The 20,264-nt window shown below is 39.6% G+C and overlaps 1 protein-coding gene across 1 annotated transcript; it reads right to left on the bottom strand.

Moving 5' to 3' along the window:
• Positions 1–7,583: 7,583 nt before the first annotated feature.
• On the bottom strand, positions 7,584–12,502 carry slitrk3b (SLIT and NTRK-like family, member 3b). The gene is made up of 2 exons (XM_076984884.1): positions 12,024–12,502; positions 7,584–11,074 (listed from the first exon to the last, which is right to left on the bottom strand). The coding sequence occupies exon 2, from the start codon at positions 11,048–11,050 to the stop codon at positions 8,399–8,401; it is 2,652 nt and encodes an 883-aa protein (XP_076840999.1). The 5' UTR covers positions 11,051–11,074; positions 12,024–12,502; the 3' UTR covers positions 7,584–8,398.
• Between the last annotated feature and the right edge of the window lie 7,762 nt (positions 12,503–20,264).

Raw genomic sequence — 20,264 nt, 5'->3', positions numbered from 1 at the left:
TAATGCAGAAAATAACCGCTCCGGGGTCCTAGTGCTAGATTCCTAGCGTTGGAGTATACGGCCTCAACAACGTCAACAATTTTCGTTCGCCACCCCCCCCCCCCCCCCCCCCCCCCGTCAATGATGTGGAACACACCTGCATCCCCAGTAATAGTATTATTTTTTCTTGTGAGAGGTATTAAAAAGGTCTTAAAAGTCATTGAATTTGAGATTTAAAAATGTGCAGATACCCTGACAACATTTTAACCTCAGTTCTACACAAACGCTTCGAGTGTAATCAAACATTTTTCAATATCTACCTAATTTTAAATAGTTTAGAAAGATGCCTAAATGCATGAATATTAAGCAATTATTAGCTTAATATTAGCTTATACTGTAACTGACAATGCATTAGTTACGTATTAACAGGGCCGGCGCCACGGGGGGGCGAATGGGCGAGGTGTCCCGCCCCCTCAATATCAAAAATAAGACCCATTTATCGCCACCCCCCCCCGCTCAACAACTTACGTTCGCCCCCCCGAAATTTTCTGACGCCCCCTCACTGTATATGTTCTGGCGCCGGCCCTGCGTATTAACTATTTAGTTTTCTAAAGCAGGTTTTCTATCAACGTATTTGCCACAAACCTATCATTTTATTATTGTAATCAGAACCAGTTAGCTAGCTGGTTTAGTGTATCAAAGTGTAACAGCTGCATCATTTAAGATGGAATAGAATAAGAATATATTATCGTTTAATAACTAATTAGTTTGGCTAAAATAAGCTCTTACTTCCAAGCTGAGAGAGCAGAGTTTATCTGCCCGGTGAAGAGCCTCTCTTTCTATTCGAGCCTTTATAAAGGCTTCGATTGCTGATCTGGTCCCTAAAAGAGTGGAAATCATTTGTATATCTGAACACTGGCTATCACGTTAAAAAGCCCACATACATGTCTTATTAACCCAGCAGGGCTAACAAACTATACAAGAAAGGAATAACTAAGATAACTAATAAAATATTACAGTGACTGATAAAAAACGCTTTTAGATGGGCTGTTAGCATCAGCCCATCTAAAACAGTGCTCTGACGCTTCAAAACCCGCTAGCATAAATGCTAACCCATCGATATATAAAACGCTGGAAAAAGGCCACCGACTAACCCAATAAATAGCTAATTTGTGTTCTGTTATGCCAAGAAAACCCATAAAATACAACACTTACGCTATAAAAACTTAAATAACTTACATTTGAAAATGACTTCGCCGCCGGCCGTCCTTCTTTCGTCCGCCATGATTAAAAAAGTTGAGCTGTGCCGTGCTGCCCCGTGTTGCATCATGGGATTGCCTTACCGGCTGAGGAAGGGTCTAATGCTGACTTATTACAGGGTCAGATTAAGGTATCTTAGTAGACAGCATTTTTAAGGTATCTAAGAATTGAGACCCATCCCATGACATAAGATGCTGTCTATGTAGAGAGCTCACTAGGTTTTGAGACAGACCCACAGAGAAGACAGATAGTTCCGGTGAGGAAGGGAGGACAAAATAGTAGCAGCAAGGGTTGAGGGATCGATGGAGTGTAAAGTTGGGTGAAAGTAAGAAGAATGTACGGGGGAAGTGTGAGTGGAAATGGCAGGGAGGGGGAAAGAGAAGGATAGAAGGTGATGGTCTGATAGGTGGAGTGGGGTGACTGTGATGTCCGATGTTCCAGTGTCTCGTGTAAAGACCAGGGGCCTCATGTACGAACGGTGCGTATGCACAAAAACATTGCGTACGCTATGTTTCACGCAAACGGTCAGATGTACGAAATGTGATTTGAACGTGAGAAAGTGCGTAAACCTACGACACCTTCACCTCTGGCGTACGCATGTTTCTAATGTGTTTTCATCAATTAGCGACACTTAGAGGTGATGCATTGAAATTACAACTATTAAGATATCCTTCACGCACACATTGTAGTAAGCCCTTACTGGGTAAAATAAAGTAAATTAATCAGAAAATTAAACAGAAAATTAATCAGACAATTTCACTGCCTTACTGAAATAATCATCCAACGTGTTTCCACTTAGCCTAGATTATATAAACATGCATTAAATTTTGCGCTGGAGTTCTTGGGAGATGGCAGCGTTGGCATTACTGGAAGATATCGCTAATGGCCGAATTCACCGAGAGCGCGTTTTCCGTCACCATTATGATTCTTTAGCCAATGATGATGACTGGCTTATAAGCCGTTTCAGATTTCCAAGAACTGTCCTCTTGTGTTGAGTTGGGTCCAGTTTTGGAGAGAGAAATGCGAGGAGTTGCGCATTGCCAGCGACAACGCTCGGCTTCCTGGCAACTGGCTCGTTTCAAAGCGAACTGGCAGACCAGTCGGGGATGTCCCAGTCATCTTTGAGCCGGGCCATGCCAGCTGTTTTGGATGGGATCATCTGCATGTCAGCTAGTTATATAAAGTTCCCATTAAGAAGCGGTTGACCAGGCAAACATTAAAGCGCAATTTGCAGCGATAATGCAACCCTAATATAATCGGAGCGATCGACTGCACACACATTTCTATGAAGGCACCATTTGAGGAGGAATTTGCTTATGTGAATAAAAGCACTTTAATTCCATAAACGTGCAAATAATCTGTGATGTAAAAACTTACTAATGTAGTGGCACGTTGGCCTGGATCAACCCAATGATTAGTACATCCTTACAAACTGCATGGTTGGGATAAGATTACAAGCTAGCAGAGTGTGTGACGGGTGGCTACTTGGTAAGCAACAAAATGTAAGCATTTAAATAAAAGCATTTGACATTTCCAGCTTAGAATAATTCATTTTAAACATGGGTAATTGTTAAATTACTTAGGAAACAGCATCTACGTGCTCAAGACGTGGCTGATGACCCTTTGTAATCCACAGACTGACCGGGAGCGGAGATACAATTCTCTCCATTCTCGCACCCGGTCAGTCGTGGAGAGGGCGATTGGGCAGCTGAAAAGCCGGTGGCGCTGGCATGTGGGATCCTGCACAATGTTGCGCACAGGTGTGCCGTGCCATTGTTAGAGGTGGTGGAGCAACCAGTGGACCCAGAGTCAGGACAAATTAATACGCAGCGCAAATTTTTACCAATTCTTTTATTGAGTCGCTGATGCTAGTGAGCGCATCACTGATATTTTTAGGTGCATTATATTATTCTACCAGTGTGCATTTTTCTGACCCCACAACATTTAAAGCTTCACACACGCTATCCCACTCAGACCTTTTGCGCTTGCCACAACGTGCCAAACAAACATTTTTCCCGCACCTCTACCTCATTCAGGAACGTCTCTACTTTCACATTCGGTGAAGTTCCTCTTTTTTCCCCGTTTAGACATGGTTTGTGATAGATCAGAGAGCAAACTTCTCCGGTGCAGGGCAAATTTAAATGAATTTGCATATTTATAGGGGGGCGTGTCACCGTGTGCGCTCAATTCCACGTTGATTGGGATGTACAAAAGAAATGTGCGTGGATTCCAGCGTACGCACAGTTTGATACATCCGGATTTTTTTATGCGTACGCCATTTTCTGGATTTGTATGTACGCCAATTTTTAGTAAGAAATCCACGCAAGTCTTTGTACATGAGGCCCCAGGTCCAGAATGTTGCCTGCTCTATGAGTCGCAGTGGATGGGTTGATGGTGAGGTCAAATGATGACAGCAATGGAAGGATGCAAGATGAATGAAGTTTGTCGGATGGAAGGTTGAAGTCACCAAAGAGAATAAGGGGGTTTGCTTCAATGGTGAATTTATTGAGGAGGGTATCAAGTTTGTCAATGAAGTTCTCAAGAGAACCTAGAGGGTGATAAATCACAATGATGTGAAGATTAGTGAGGTAGGATACAGTGATAGCATGGAACTCAAAGGAAGAAATTGAAAGAGCTGAAAATGAGAGTTGGGTGAAACGCCACTCTGGAGATAACAGTAGACCTGTGCCACCTCCCCTTCCAAGGCGTCGTGGGGAATGGGTGAATGAGAAGGCAGAGGACAGAGCAGCCAGAGTTACAGAGTTCTCTGGAGTGATCCAGGTTTCGGTCAGAGCCAAGAAGTGTAGTGAGTGGAGAGATGCAGGAGCTGAGATGAAGTCAGCCTTCTGGACTCCAGATTCCAGAGTCCTCCAGTCACTGTGATTGGAGTTTGTGGTGAACATTGTGGATAAATTAGGTTATTGGTGTTACGATGGCTATGATGGTATATATGGTATATATCTGTGGGATATATACACAGGAATTGGCAGACACATTATGGAATAGAACAAGCTTTATAGAGACTAGTAGGGAAAGAAAATGGCAGAATAAGTTGAGACTTAGCTGGGTTAGAGATTCAATGTCTTTGGAGGAAAGTAAATTAAAGCAGAGAGCGTAGAATCACTGACAGAGGTCAGAAACTATTGCATACCGCTACAGATGCATGCGTCTGTAGCAGAGTTGTCCTAATTTACCAGAATTGGAGGAAAAAGTAATTAAACTCAAATCCTACCTTAACCAATTGTTGTATCCAAGAGTAGATAAACAAAGAACTAGAGTTGTCCTAATTTATCTGTTTTAGTAAGTCCTATATCTGCACCCTAATTCAGTGAGTAATTACAGCCAACAACAGCTAACAAGCAACAAGGTTAGGATAACCCTGGAATTTACCAGAATCTGAGGCAACAGTAATCTCAAATCCTACCTTAACCAATCACAGGATGATCCAAGAGTACATAAGAGTAGAAACAAATCACATATATATGTATATATATACATATATGTATGTTGTGTGTATATATATATATATATATATATATATATATATATATATATATATATATATATACACTCCAGGAGGTCATTACTGTACACACATTAACTTGGAAAAGCTCCGTTGTCTTAGGACTGGTTCCACTCATTCCTTTCAGGAAACGTGGAGTACCCCACTCACTGTGTTTTGTGAGGTCCAACCGGAGTGAACTGACTACAAGAAAGATCTTCAAATACTAGACCGACGGTCCATATTATTATTTTTATTATTATTTGTTTATTTATTTTATTTTATTTTTTTTAACTTTCTGGGCATGTGTGGAGATGTCTGTATGTGTTTGTGTGTGGGTGTGTATGTCTATGGGTGTTCGTATACGGGTAATGCATCTTAATTTCATTGAGACACTGTGACAAAGAAGAACCCCAACGCCAGTTTGACTTTTTCGATGCACCTCATTTTCTCTGTTACACTGCCTTGTTGCATGTCACCTCTTTGTACTTTCTAAAATATTGCAATAAATATATATATATATATGTCAGCAATGTGATCTGGTATCAACTGGGTTAATACTGAACAGGCACATATTGCGTTTTACACATTTAATCAATGTTTGGAAATGTTCTTTTAGATGAAACATATAAGAAGGATCCTGCACACAAGTTGTTCCACGGTCCTATATAAAGATCAGTCAGTGTAATTATTTCAGCTTGCCATTTCATCCTTCTCTCTTTCTCTCTCTGTATTTGTCTATTTTTGTATCCAGCAGAAATAATCATCTCCCTTTTCTCATACTAAGCTAAAATGCTAGGATAGACATCTGTATATTTTATACTTTAAAGTACTAATCAAATGTAAATGTACATTTTACCCATCTGTGCAGTGATAACACACACTAGTGATAAACTAGGGGGCTGTGGTCCACATGTGCCCAGAGCGGTGGGCAGCCCTAGCCCGGCGCCCGGGGAGCAGTTGGGGTTAGGTGCCTTGCTCAAGGGCACCCAACAACCCTCCGGTCACAAGACCAGGTCCCTACCACCAGACTATGACTGCCCAAATTGATGCACAATATTCAACTGTGCTGATGTGCAAAACTGTTAACCCTTAATTCTATCCATTTTCAAAAAAGCATTTAATCAACATGATAATCACATATTGGTGCCCACATATAAAAAACTACAAACTACTATCAGCTTAAAGCTTTACAAAAGTAATCTAGTAAAATCAGAGCTGCATGGAGAGTAGTAACCCTGAGTGAGACACAAAGGGATTTAAATATTGTTTGAGCAGCCTCAGTGACTAGAGGAAAATGCCTCCTGTAGATTAGAAATGAACAACGAAGCTGTGTGTACATACACAGTCACATGTTTGGGCACAGGCACCTACATTTGTGTAAACATACATATAAAGACAAATTGGCAAACTCAGTGCAACTCATTGAGCTACAGCTAAATGTCACTGTTTCTGAAGATCAGCTGGACTTTCACAGCTGTATCACTGGGCACTGCATGCAGCCAATGACAGCTAGATGGCATCAAGAGCATTATCTGTAAATTATTACACAGAGGCAGATTTTAGATGTGGGAAGAGCAATCACAAACACGATGGACACATGATGTGTTGGTCAAAAATTAAATAAATTACAATTAATGTTTGTGTGCTTTTGCTTTTTTTAATTAGGCAGTCTCAAAAAATGGACCTCACATGAACGTATTAAAGTGAGAGGCTGATGTCATGCTCTGCCACATTCTGTGACATATTTTATATAGTCTAGTCTATAGTAGCCTGCATGTAAACACACTGTCATTCATTTGCTCATATATTGTCTGAAAAACTCATAGCAAGCCTTCCTCTTGCTAACTGCTTTAAAGTCTTTTATAGTTTGAAGGAATGCAATCAGATACAGTCATTTCCATGTTTGTCATTCTTCTATTTAAATGCATCATTATCACCTTGTTCAACAGGGAAGAAACTGTATTTGTAATTACCTTAATTGGAGTAGTTTACTGAGATGGACTATTCTATTCTTTTAATTACCTTAATTGGAGTAGTTTACTGAGATGGACTATTCTATTCTTTTCTGACTGAGCTATTATTATAAGGCTGCATGTAAATGCAGCCAATGTGGCTGGTTAGAGCATAAATAACAGTACTGAACTGATGCCACAACCTGCCATGGACACTCCAGAGACTGGAGACAACTAGGCAAGCTTAGTGGCATTTTCACTGGATGTGTCAGTTTCATTCGTTTTCAGAGTTAAGTAAATTAAACTATGTGAAACTTGAATTGATTTGAATAAGTTTCTATTTTGAGCAGCGTGATGTAGCACCATTATGTGTGTGAGTCTGTGGATCTGATGAGTGAAGCCCTAATTCATTGTGTTCACATTACCCAAATCACCCGTCATTACCCATATCACCCGTCATTACCCATATCACCCGTCATTACCCATAATGACCCGTCATTACCCATAATCACCCGTCATTACCCATATCACCCGTCATTACCCATAATCACCCGTCATTACCCATATCACCCGTCATTACCCATATCACCCGTCATTACCCATAATCACCCGTCATTACCCATATCACCCGTCATTACCCATAATCACCCGTCATTACCCATATCACCCGTCATTACCCATATCACCCGTCATTACCCATAATCACCCGTCATTACCCATATCACCCGTCATTACCCATAATCACCCGTCATTACCCATATCACCCGTCATTACCCATAATCACCCGTCATTACCCATATCACCCGTCATTACCCATATCACCCGTCATTACCCATATCACCCGTCATTACCCAAATCACCCGTCATTACCCATAATCACCCGTCATTACCCATAATCACCCGTCATTACCCATATCACCCGTCATTACCCATAATCACCCGTCATGGTTCTGCCATGTGCCATGACAGCTTTAGCTTTATTGACATTTCAGGAAAAGCTAAATCCAAAGTATAATCATTATTATACACTGGTTACACCATTAACAGTAATAATTGCAACACTGAAATTTAAGAATAAATATATGCACATTTTCCTTCTAGTTTCTGAAAGATCAGTTATAAAAAGGTACCCTCTTGTTTGGAATAAAAAATCCAAAATTTTGTTGGTTTGCATGTTCTGTCCTTATGATAGAGCTTTATAATGTTACATAAGCTTGAATAAACACTACTCCTTGTGAAAATCAACAAAGCACTTAACAGTTATTCAATAACTGTAGTTATTCATATCTATTGCTCAAAGATCATTTTTAGTTTGGAAAAAAATATTTTAGGCATTTGTATGAAACATGTTAAATGCCTAGCCCACACACTTTGCATTAAAAGTAAACAAACCCATATCCTCAGTAGTCAAAGACATTTCTAATCCTTATTCAAAACCCAGTTTGCTTGTTTCTTTTGCACACAAACATTTGTAGCATCTGACAATGGCACTTTTTTGTTCTATTCTAAATACATTTTTGATAAATAGAACTATGAGCTTAAAAATAATAATTTACAACATTGCTGGCTGCTCATTCGAAGGCACTTAATACAAAAACTTAGCACACTATTCCTCCAGAGCAACTAGAGGGAAAACGACATTGGTCAAGTTCCTTTTAAATTGTACAATTTTTAATTAATGTATTTCATTGTCTGTTGTATTTCAGAACTGATATGACCGCTCCAGCACATCAGAGTAATCTATCTTGGTTTTCAGTCTAACTCTTAGCTCAGGGTAATCACTGTGGATTTGATTAGGACAGCCTGTCCTTGTCCCATCATTGACAGTGAGAGTTTGTTCTTGTCTAGTGTCAGTGTGGGCGTACTCTAAGAGAGGGTGTGCATTTGTGTCAGACACATTTATTGTGTCATAAATGAACTGAGAGGTTGTCCCAAAAAGGCTCTCTACAAATCCCACCTTTGGAGTGGGACCTTGGCTGTCAATCACTGTTGGACATAGTATTCCATTTTCTTGCAAACTAGCAATGTTGGTGCATGTGGGCCCCACAGGTACTATAGTGTTGATGGGGGAGCTGCTTACATCCATGGTCCATTCCTTCTCTTTGTCCAATAGTGTTCTGTAATTTGAACCACTCTCTCTGGGCTCTGAGAGTGGATGATTTAGCTCAATTTCCTGTAGCTTGTTCTTGTAAATGAAGCTCTTGCTTATGTGTGAGGAACGCATAACAATACAGTCGTACACATGGTTGGAGGGTGGAGTCTCAGGCAGAGTGGATGGAGGCTCTGTGAATATCCCACACTCCATCTGTATGCCTGTCAAGCCCATCTCCCCCTGTCTTCTGAAAGGAAGCTTCTCACGCTTCTTCAAAGCATACACACACAAAGCAGCGGTGGCAAAGAATGCGGACACAAACAAAACCAGAAGGCTGAGAATTAGCACAGACAGAGGGATGGCCCCTTTTGGCGGGTGTAGTCCTTTTGCAGGAAATGCGGTAGTGAGTTTCTTCCACTTCTCTGTAGATGGGGTAGTTTGTAAAAGCTCAGGGCAAATCTGCTCAGTTGTGAGAGAGCGTAAATCCTTCCCAGACATAGCCTCTGGGGTTTTACACTGCACCTCCCCTACAATGACCACTGAGCTAAGGGTGTCTAACCACTCTTTAAGAGGGATGATGTCACAGGAGCAATCCCAGGGATTCTGGTTCAGGTCTATCTGGACAACAGCATGCAGGTGTTCCAGAACTCCACTCACTGGCAGATGATTGAAATAGTTATTGCGCAAGTTGAGACGTGTGAGTGACGTTCCTGCGAATGCTCCTGCAGGAAGAGTATGCAGCAGGTTGTTGTTCAGAAAGACCAGCTGAAGTGTGGGCATCAAGCTAAAGGCAGCTGGCTGAATTTCTCTAATTTCATTGTATTCAAAATACAAGTATCGTACACTCAAAAGGCCATAAAACATATCAAGAGTTAACTTTTCAATGTTATTCCCATTTAAATACAAGCTTTTCAAATTGGGCAAATTGATGAAAGCACCCTCTTGAACATAAAATATTTGGTTGTTTCCCAAGTGCAACAAATCTAAACTAGAAAAATTCCAGAAATCAGACTTGTAGATTTTCTGGATCAAATTTCCACTCAGATAAAGTTTTTTAGCATTCAATGGTCGTGGCATTAACTCAGAAATATTGTGAAATCCATTTTCTTTGCAGTTGACAGTCAATCCAAGGTCATTAATATGCAAGTTGCAGCTACAGCCAGTGGGACAAATTATTGGTATAGGTGGCCTGGTCTGATATCCAGCAATTGGTGGCTGATTCGGGAATACACTGCGTGGTGTAGGTGTAGTCTTAGATGGCCTTGGTCTTTTTGTTGGTCTCGAAGGTCTTTCCCTATGTTCCACAGAGGAAAATGTATTTTGGTTAGGGGACACAACAGATGAGGATTTTGTTGGCCTCATCTTGCCTGTGTAGAATGTTAACTGAGGAATCCCAGAGTTTGCCTCCACGTCTGTTTGAGTTAGCATAGGGCAAAGTTCAGTACGCTTAATTTCTCTGAGGTCCTTTCCATGGAGGTGGAAGGGGTACTCACATGTGATCTCCCCAACTACTGCAGTATAGGGTATTCTCTCCAGCCAGGCTTGCAGCTGTATGATGTTACAGGCACAGTTCCAAGGATTCTCTTCCAGCTGAATCTCCATCAGACTACGTCCAATATATTCTAGAGTACCCTTGTAGGCCAGTGTTTTCAACCGGTTACCTCTCAAGTCAAGGTGTGTCAGAGACACTGATCTGAACAGGAAGCTTGGCAGTACAGGGATCAAATTGTCATTGAGGATCAGAACTCTGAGTTTGTAAAGGTTCCGGAATGCTCCACTGTCTATTCTCTTTATGACATTGTAATCAGCTTGGAGGTATTCTAGGCTCCCCAGCCCAAGGAATGTGTCATTCCGAAAAACCTCCAACTTATTTTCATGCAGGTAAAGTCTCTTTAAGGAGTTCAAGCCATTGAATGTTCCAACATGGATGTCCTGCAGGGCATTATTCCCAAGATTAATGGCAATAGCATTGTTCAAGTGCAGGAAGCTGTTGAAATAAAGCTTCCTCAAGGAGTTTTTTTGCAGATAGAGCTTAAAAGGCCTCAGCCAGGACTGGGCCACTTGGCTAATATTTGTAAAACCTTTGCCATCGCAGTGAACATGAAACAGGCCCTCTTTCACTTCACAGTAGCAGGGATCAAAACAAGGCTCGCCTATTTCTTCAGATTCATCCAATATAGGAACTGGAGTTGTCCACCCAAGTGCAATAGTGCTAAGTAGAGTTATCCAGAGCATCTTTTCTTCCATGGCAGTCAAGCACATAGCACTGAGACCTCTTTCACTGCACTGAAATAAAAACAACAAAACTTTAGAGCTGCAAAAGGTAAAAAATGCAGTAATTCATCATAATGACCTTGACACTGATGTGATATCCAGAGCAAAACAAAGAGATAAGATGGATTTTCTATACAGCTACTCATTAATTTTTTAAAGGGTAGAATTGATTGACTGTTGAATGGTGTGTACAATTATATAGCTGTCCACGGTACACCTGGCACCATCCCTCCTCCTGTCTCTGTGCTATTGCATTTACATTCCCACTGGGCCTTCACTGGAGTTTTGTAGGCAGCCATAAATGACTCCAGAATATTAAGAATTTTCTTGACCTCTATGGGAAATATTTCCTCCTCTGCTCACAAAGGCAAATATTAGCTCATGTGAAATGACAGAGATCTGATGTGAATAAGATGCTGCACTAATGTTGCTGGTCTGTATTATCAATGCCAGTCATTACTGAAATCACAATTAACAATGATCTACCAATAAAATGCGTTAAAAACAATAAATATATAGATATGACCGCATATTTGATATTTATTTCAGAAAGGGTAGATTGTTTCCTTACAGGCATACCAACAAACACCTTAATTTTTTAAAGAATACATACTAATCTATTTTATCTTCATACATACAAGAACATAATGTTTCTTGAGCAATATTCTTGCCGTGTAGCTAATACACAATCCAAACATATTGAAAACGTTCAAGTATCGCAGCAAAAAATGTTATGGACATCCAATATAGATCGGATTTTCATATGCACACAAACAACACAGCCAGCGCCCTTTTAAATCTAAACCATATGGCCTACAATACAAATACTGCCTGATGTTAACATGCGGTGAAATGTTTTGCGCTGTAATTGAATGTTAGAAATCGCCTTTGTTTGTATTTTCTGGCACCCGTGCTCGGAGCCATATCACCGGCAAAAACTGAGCAGAACTGCGCTACTCACTCTGGTCGGTGCAACGGAATTAAAAGCACAGCTGGCGGAACACTTTAAGTGACGATGATTTTCGCCATGTCGCCCTCATTAAGCCATACTCTTCGTCTCTTTGCTCTCGTAGTGAGGCAAACAGGAGAAGCGCAAACGTGACAGGAATAAAATGTCTTTGAAAGGTTTTCTTTAAAATGCCGCTCCGCTCCCTTGACGAGCAGTCAACGGTGAAGCCAACGGAGGCTGCAGTCCAACGAAGAACAAGGAGAAATCGCCGTTAATGTGCATCTAAGTCCATTTGTTTAAAGCGTTGTCGTCTTAAAAAACGTGTGGAATTGTGAACAAGTGTGCAAATAGGCGAGAATGGAAACTGTCCAACGTTGCTTCTTTGGACGTATTATGGGTTTCTGCTTAATATACCGGACTTGCGTGCACACTTGATCTAAAACGTTCCAAATTTGCGCGAGATGATGAGCATAGGCTAATATCAATGCGGCAGGCGCTCGGGCGACAAATGTTAAAGGTTCCGGGACATAAATGATTTGAGTTTAACAATTTATTTCTGTGCTTATTTCAGATGAGTTTTTACTTGTTTATCTATCCATGTGCAGTGGTTTTGTAGTTCAAATATATATAATTGTTATGAAATTGTGTATATGTATATATATATATATATATATATATACACAATTTCATAACAATTATATATTTCATAACAATTAAATTTAAACATTTTCAGTACGATAAGGCTAGTTCCTTATTTGCCGTTTTTTGTAGACTACATAATTTAAATCTTTTTGGTTACCATGGAAACTTGGTGTTCTATTACTTAACCATCTGCGTGTCAACTGCAAAAAATAAAGGATATATATATCTCCAAAAATATTTATTATGACGTGGCCCCCTTCCTCACCTGACCTGAACAGTAATCCACTCTGAACAGTGTCTGAGAGGCTGTGGTTGCTGCTGCACAAACAGTTGATCGTCAACTGATCAAAAAACTGACAGGCTCCATGAATGGAAGGCTTATCACTTCCATTTACTGAGAAGAAGAGTGGCTATATTGGTCATTTTTATGTCAGAAATGCTTATTGGAAGGATTTGAGTTTATTGTTTAATTGTTTATAATTCTCACTTGAACAGAGGAAAATAAAGTATATATATATATATATATATATATATATATATATATATATATATATATATATATATATATATATATATATATATCCTTTGGCTTTTTTGGCTTTTTACCATATTTTATTCCAATATTTTATTAAATCTTCAAACAGTTTAACAGAATACATGTATATTTATCACAAAGTATTATAGCCTTCATATACACATACACACATACTTGTATATCTTAGAAGCTATATACGGGGCAGTCATGGCCTGGTGGTAGGGAACTGGTCTTGTGACCGGAGGGTTGTGGGTTCGATTCCCAGGCCTGAGGCCATGACTGAGGTGCCCTTGAGCAAGGCACCTAATCCCAACTGCTCCCCGGGCGCCGGGCTAGGGCTGCCCACTGCTCTGGGCACGTGTGATCCACAGCCCCCTAGTTATCACTAGTGTGTGTGTTCTAACTGCACAGATGGGTTAAAAGCGGAGGACAAATTTCGATTGCGGTGTAAAAATCACAATTGACAAAGTACGGCACATTTACATTTTTACATTTACATGATTATGGTGAGTAACAGCATAACAGAAAATCTGTAATATACTGTAGTAAAAATAAAGGTGTATACCTTACAGTGTCCCCCCCACTTTCTGAAAAGCCGGTGTTGGTCCCCCCCCAGTTTTTACGGTTAAAACCAAATATTTAAATAGCGACGAATCCATGTCCCCCCCACTTTTTATTACAAAATTACGTCCATGGACTGAAGTGAAGTTCTCATCCCCAAAAATGGTCAACATCATTCACATAAATGTTGCTGGGCTATTCGACAAGCCTTGAGGCATCCTATTATATTCATGTAACCCGAAGGGAGAGGAAAAGGCTGTGTATTTTTTGTGTTCCTCATCTAAAGGTACATTAAAAAAACCAGAAGTCAAGTCCATGGTGGAAAAGAAGCCATTTCCCCCAAGCGCAGCAAGAGCATCTGCCTGGTGAGGCAGTGGGTGTGCGTCTTTCACAGTTCTTGCATTGAGCCACCGAAAGTCTGTACAAATCCGCAGGTTGCCATTTTTCTTCCAGACAAGAACCAATGGTGAAGCATACTCACTGCGAGACTTCCTAATAATGCCCTTCTCTTCCATCTCGCTCAAAGTTGTTCTCAGTTTCCCATAGTGACTTGGTGGCACACGACGGTAGGGCAGACGGAACGGCCTCTCGTCAACTAGGTGTATTTTATGCACGAAATCCATAGCCTCCCCACAGTCCATCTTGTGTCGTGAAAAAATAGACTCATATTTCACAATGAGATGTAGAAGTCTGTCTCTCCACAGGTCAGACACTTCACATGTATTCAAATCCAATTCCTGTAAACCTAACTTCTCCAACACCACCTTCACCTCATCCTTACATCTGACAGTGGGGGAGTCGATCAGACCTTGATGGTTGACCTGAATGCTGTCGGGCCAAGAAAGGTCCTCCACGGCAACACATGGAAACACATCTGCGATTTTTGCATTTTTTCTCAGGGTCACAACTTCATTTGTGAGGTTAACAACTTTCACCGGCAGCCATCGATCTCCCCACATGGGTGTAATGACTCGACCGACCAAGATATGTCGTGGTCTGCATCTCGCTTGGCTAGGCTCTACGATCACAGTGCTGCCCACTGATATAACTGTTGACTCAGGCAGCCTGCCCCAGACAAGCTACTCCTGTTGTGGCTGAAGTGAGACACATTGTTTCAGTCTGACGGTGCCAACCCTGTCAGGCACAGACTGGCCTCTCCACCTCTCGACGCAAGAGATGAGGGAAAGGAATTGGTGACACTCATCATCCCCGGTACCGACAGACTGACCCATCATCCGCCAGTAGCTGTCCGTCTGTCTCATCAGCTGTATGAGCATTCTAACAGCATTGCTACCCAGAATCATCTCATCATTCTGGCCAGGGACGACAAATACTGGGATGAGCAGGGCTCTCAAGTCTCACGCATTGAGCGTGTGACACACGCATTTGACCGTCTTCACACGCTCACACGCCACACCTCCGATTTCACACGGTTTAGTTTATTTACCTCCGATCCATATCTATGTCGCCCTCCACTGGCGATCGATCGCGATATATTTTCAATTTTTCAATGTTTATTTCAAATATGGAAAACTAAAAACAAAACAAATGATAAAACAGATAACAAAACAATTTTACATATTTGAAAAGGAATGGGAAGAAGTATAAAACTTATTTAATCCCACCCTTCTCCAAAGCTTATTACAAAAAATAAAAAATATTATTCCCCCCCCCCCTCAATTAATTACATTTCATAAATACTGAAACTACCATTTCATTTAACTCTATGAATATATTTTGTATCATATAACTTCAAACATAAATATACAGTGTATATGCATACACTCATAAGTACAAGCGCATACAGACATATACACAACCCCCCTAAATTCCCATTTTTTACAATGTATATACATAAATAATAATCAGGCACACTCAGCCTCCCTATATCTTTTTAAAATAATATTTTTGTACTTTTCTTTAAATTTTTTCATGTTTGGACATTCCTTTAGTTCCATACTCAGAATGTTCCATAATTTTACTCCAACTACAGAAATACAGAACCCTTTACGTGTTGTATGAACATTTCTTCTTATAAAAATTAACTGTCCCCTTAATTGATAACCCTCTTCCCTTTCAATAAATAGTTTCTGAATATTTGCTGGTAATAATTTGTTTTTTGCTTTAAATGCTATTTCTACTGTTTGCAAATCTACAAGATCTGTAAATTTGAGTAATTTTGACGACAGGAATGAATTGGTATGATCCCTATAGCCAGCCCCGTGTATTATCCTTATTGCTTTCTTTTGTAAAATAATTAATGGTTGTATAACAGTTTTATAATTATTGCCCCATATACTTGCACAATTATTTAAGTATGGGAGAACTAAGGAACAGTATAAAATATGAAGTGATTTGTAATTCAAAACTTGTTTTGCTTTATATAATATTGCAATTCCCCTTGATACTTTAGCTTGTACATGTCTAATATGAGATTTCCAGCTTATTTTATCATCAATTATTACACCAAGAAAATTTATTTCAGTTACCCTTTCAATTTGACATCCATCTAAATGAACTTGTAGTTCTAGTTTATCTCCACTGTGCCCAAAAATAATGAACTTTGTTTTACTGACATTTAGTGATAGTTTGTTATTGTCAAACCAATTTTTTATTTTCTTTAACTCTGTATTTATTCTATGCTCCAACAATTTCAAATTATTCCCTGAAAAAAACAGGTTTGTATCATCAGCAAATAAGACACATTTCAAGGACTCTGATACTTTACATAAATCATTAATATACAAAATAAATAACTTGGGTCCCAAAACTGACCCCTGCGGTACACCACAAGTAATGTCCAAACATGAAGAGCAGTGCACACCCATTTTTACAAACTGCTTCCTGTCACTGAGATAACTTTTCACCCATCTCAACACAATTCCCCTGATCCCATAACGCTCAAGCTTTTTATTTAAAATGTTGTGATTTATGGTATCAAATGCTTTCTTTAGGTCTAGGAATACCCCAACTGTATACTGTTTTTGTTCTATTGAGTTAGTAATTTCTTCAATTGAGTCCATTAATGCCAGTGTTGTTGATCGGTTAACTCTAAATCCATACTGACCACGGACGTAGTTTTGGGGGGGGACGGGGGGGACATGTCCCCCCCACTTTTTCAAAAGCCGGTTTTGGTCCCCCCCAGTTTTTACAGTTAAAACCAAATATTTAAGTAGCGACGAAGTCATGTCCCCCCCACTTTTTAACGGTTAAAAAAACAATATCCAAATAGCGACAAATCTAGCACTAGGATCATGCAGCTCCGAGCTCCCCCCCCCCCCCCCGCTCAATAATTTTTGTTCACAGCGCTCAACAATTTTCATTCAACCCCCCCCCCCCCCCCCCCCCGCTCAACAGTTCGCCACCCCAGGTTGTGTCCCCCCCACTTATGAAATCAAAACTACGTCCATGATACTGACTCTCTGTGATTAATTTGTGTTTATCAATGAATTGGTCTAAACGGTTATTAAAGAGTTTTTCTAAAATTTTGGAGAACTGAGGTAGTAATGAGACTGGTCTGTAGTTTGTGAAAAGGTGTTTGCTGCCAGTTTTAAACAAAGGTACCACTTTTGCTATTTTCATTTTATTTGGAAATTTACCGGTTTGAAATGATAAATTAGAAATGTATGTTAAGGGTTTAGAAATTCCCTCGATAACCTTTTTTAGTAAGAACATATCAATGTCATCACAATCTGTAGATGTTCTATTTGTGCATTTAAAAACTGTATCAATTACCTCATTCTCAGAAACTGCTGTGAGGAACATTGAGTTCAGATTTCTGTCAATGTAAGGTTCTTTTTGTTCTATAGCAGTTATTGAATCAGAAATTTGTCCTGCAAGCTCAGGTCCAATGTTTACAAAAAAACTGTTTAAACTATCAACAACTTCATTCATATCATAATTATCTTTATTATTAATTGAAAAATACTTTGGGTAATTTACTTGTTTGTGCCCATGTTTTATTACAGTGTTTAATATATTCCATATTCTTTTAACATTATTTTTATTATTTTGTAATATTTTATTATAATGTGCTTTTTTAGCTATTCTTAAGATACAAGTTAATTTATTTTTATATTTTTTATATTTATTTTCTGACTCTTTAGTTCTCATTCTTAAAAAAACCTATATAATGTATTTTTCTTTTTGCATGCATTTTGTAAACCTCTAGTAATCCAGGGATGACCAATGTAATTAGATTTTTTGGTAAATTTCTTTATAGGACAGTTTTTATCATATAACTTTTTAAATATTCTTAAAAATTCCTCGTATGCCACGTTTACATTATTTGATTTATACATATTATCCCAATTTTGTGCTAGTAGATCACTTTTAAATGTATTTAGCATATTTTCTGTTCTCACCCTTCTATATTCTGTTCTGTTAAGTTGATTAATTTTATATACTTGTTCGTATATTATAAATACAGGCAAATGGTCACTGATGTCACTGATTATCAATCCACTTGTTATGTTGCTTGTGATGTCATTTGTAAATATATTATCGATAAGAGTGGCAGAGTGTGAAGTTATTCTAGTTGGTCTGGTGATTTTTGGATACAGATTTATACTACATATAGTGTTAATGAAATCTTCTGTCATTTTATGGTTACTAGGATTGAGCAGGTCGATGTTGAAATCTCCACAAATAAAATATGTTCTATTACTCTTTTGAATAAATATTTCCTCCATCCATTCCTTAAACAGTTCAATACTAGATCCAGGTGTTCGATATATACAGCTAATTATTAGGTTTTTCTTGTTTTCTGTATACATTTCAATTGATATACATTCCAGTAAATCATCAACAACAGTTGACATTGTGTCCAACATTCTAAAGCTTAAATTTTTATCCACATATATTACAACCCCCCCACCTCCTTTGTTGTGTCGATCCCTATGTACAAAATCATATCCTTCAAGCTCAAAATCCACTCCTCTTTCAGTATTAATCCAAGATTCTGATATTGCAATGATATTGAATGGTTGTGTGAATTGATTAAGGTAATCCCTAATACTTGAGAAATTTGCATACAGACTCCTACTGTTAATATGTATAATAGATAATTTCCCGTTTTTGTTCATTTGATTATACTGTTCGTCAGTATAATAGCAACATTTGTTATTGATGGAATTAAAAAAGTAATTATCTGGATCAATATCATGTTCATTGTTCAGTGAATTGTGATCAGTGTATTGAAAAGTTTGCAGCTCCAAGTTATCCAGTTCAGTGATCCTCAGAGTTATATTTTCTCCAGCACCTGTCATGTTATTGTATTATGTTGCAGATTCAGTTACCTTACAATCCAGTTCCATTAATATTTATCCAGTTCCTCAATTCTCTTCACCATCAACACTTTAGCCTCTTCTGGTGTTCCATTCAGCTTGATAAAGATTTTACAGTTTGAAGTCCAAGTATGTTGAATTCTTTTCTGCTTCTTGAGATAACGTGCTTTCTTAGCCATGTCAGCGTTGTACTTTGTCAGGTGCTCATTGATGAAGATGTTTGTCCCCTTTAATTTTCTCCCTTGTTTTAGTAGTGTAATCTTATCCTTTCTGTTAACAAATCTCATGATGACTGCAGGTTTGTCACTGGTATTTTTTCTGGGCAAAGTATGGCAAGCTTCAATCTTGTCACAGTCCAGATCTATCCCTTTTGATTGCAAGAACTTAGCCACTTGGTGTTCTGTGGAATTACCATCCATTATAGGATCACCGTCACTGTCAGCAGTCACTGCCCTAGCGTATGACCAGGGTTTAATATTAATTCCAGAGATGATGACGTCATTCATCCGAGTGTATTGCTCCAGGTCAGCGACCCTGTTCTCCAATAAGGTAATTTTCTTGTCTTTCTCCATACTCTGATGACGAAGCACTTTCACCTCCTCTACCAACTCAAGGATGGCTTTCTGCTGCAGTTTCACAGTAGAAATTTCCTCAGATAGGAAGTCGAGTGACTTTTTTATGTCATCAATCTCCTCAGGCGATGGTACACCTACCTTTTTTGGACCCATATTCAAACTCAAAGCAGCCACACAGAAGCTTTGAGCCAGGCGGGTAGCCGAGCAAAGTTAGCAGTGGTTGTAGCAGCCCCCGGGCCGGTAGCCGAGCAGAGTTAGCAGCGGGTTGTAGCAGCCCCCAGGCCGGTAACCGAGCAGAGTTAGCGGCGGTTGTAGCAGCCCCCAGGCGGGTAGCCGAGCAGAGTTAGCGGCGGTTGTAGCAGCCCCCAGGCGGGTAGCCGAGCAGAGTTAGCGGCGGTTGTAGCAGCCCCCAGGCGGGTAGCCGAGCAGAGTTAGCGGCGGTTGTAGCAGCCCCCAGGCGGGTAGCCAAGCAGAGTTAGCGGCGGTTGTAGCAGTGTAGCCTATTTCAAACTTGAAAACATTTCAGTCTCACGAAATCATACGTAGGGAGCTAGTAGCCTTAAGATGTTCCAGCCGCAAGCACATACATAGAGCGCAAACATAAAAAAATGCTGAAGGTGAATTTTGATATAGTATTAACATTGTTGGATTCATT

This window comes from Brachyhypopomus gauderio, unplaced genomic scaffold (assembly GCF_052324685.1).
Source record: "Brachyhypopomus gauderio isolate BG-103 unplaced genomic scaffold, BGAUD_0.2 sc34, whole genome shotgun sequence".
Lineage (NCBI taxonomy): Eukaryota > Metazoa > Chordata > Actinopteri > Gymnotiformes > Hypopomidae > Brachyhypopomus > Brachyhypopomus gauderio.
Note: the sequence above shows the minus strand (reverse complement) of the source record. Positions and strands in the feature narration are given on the sequence as shown.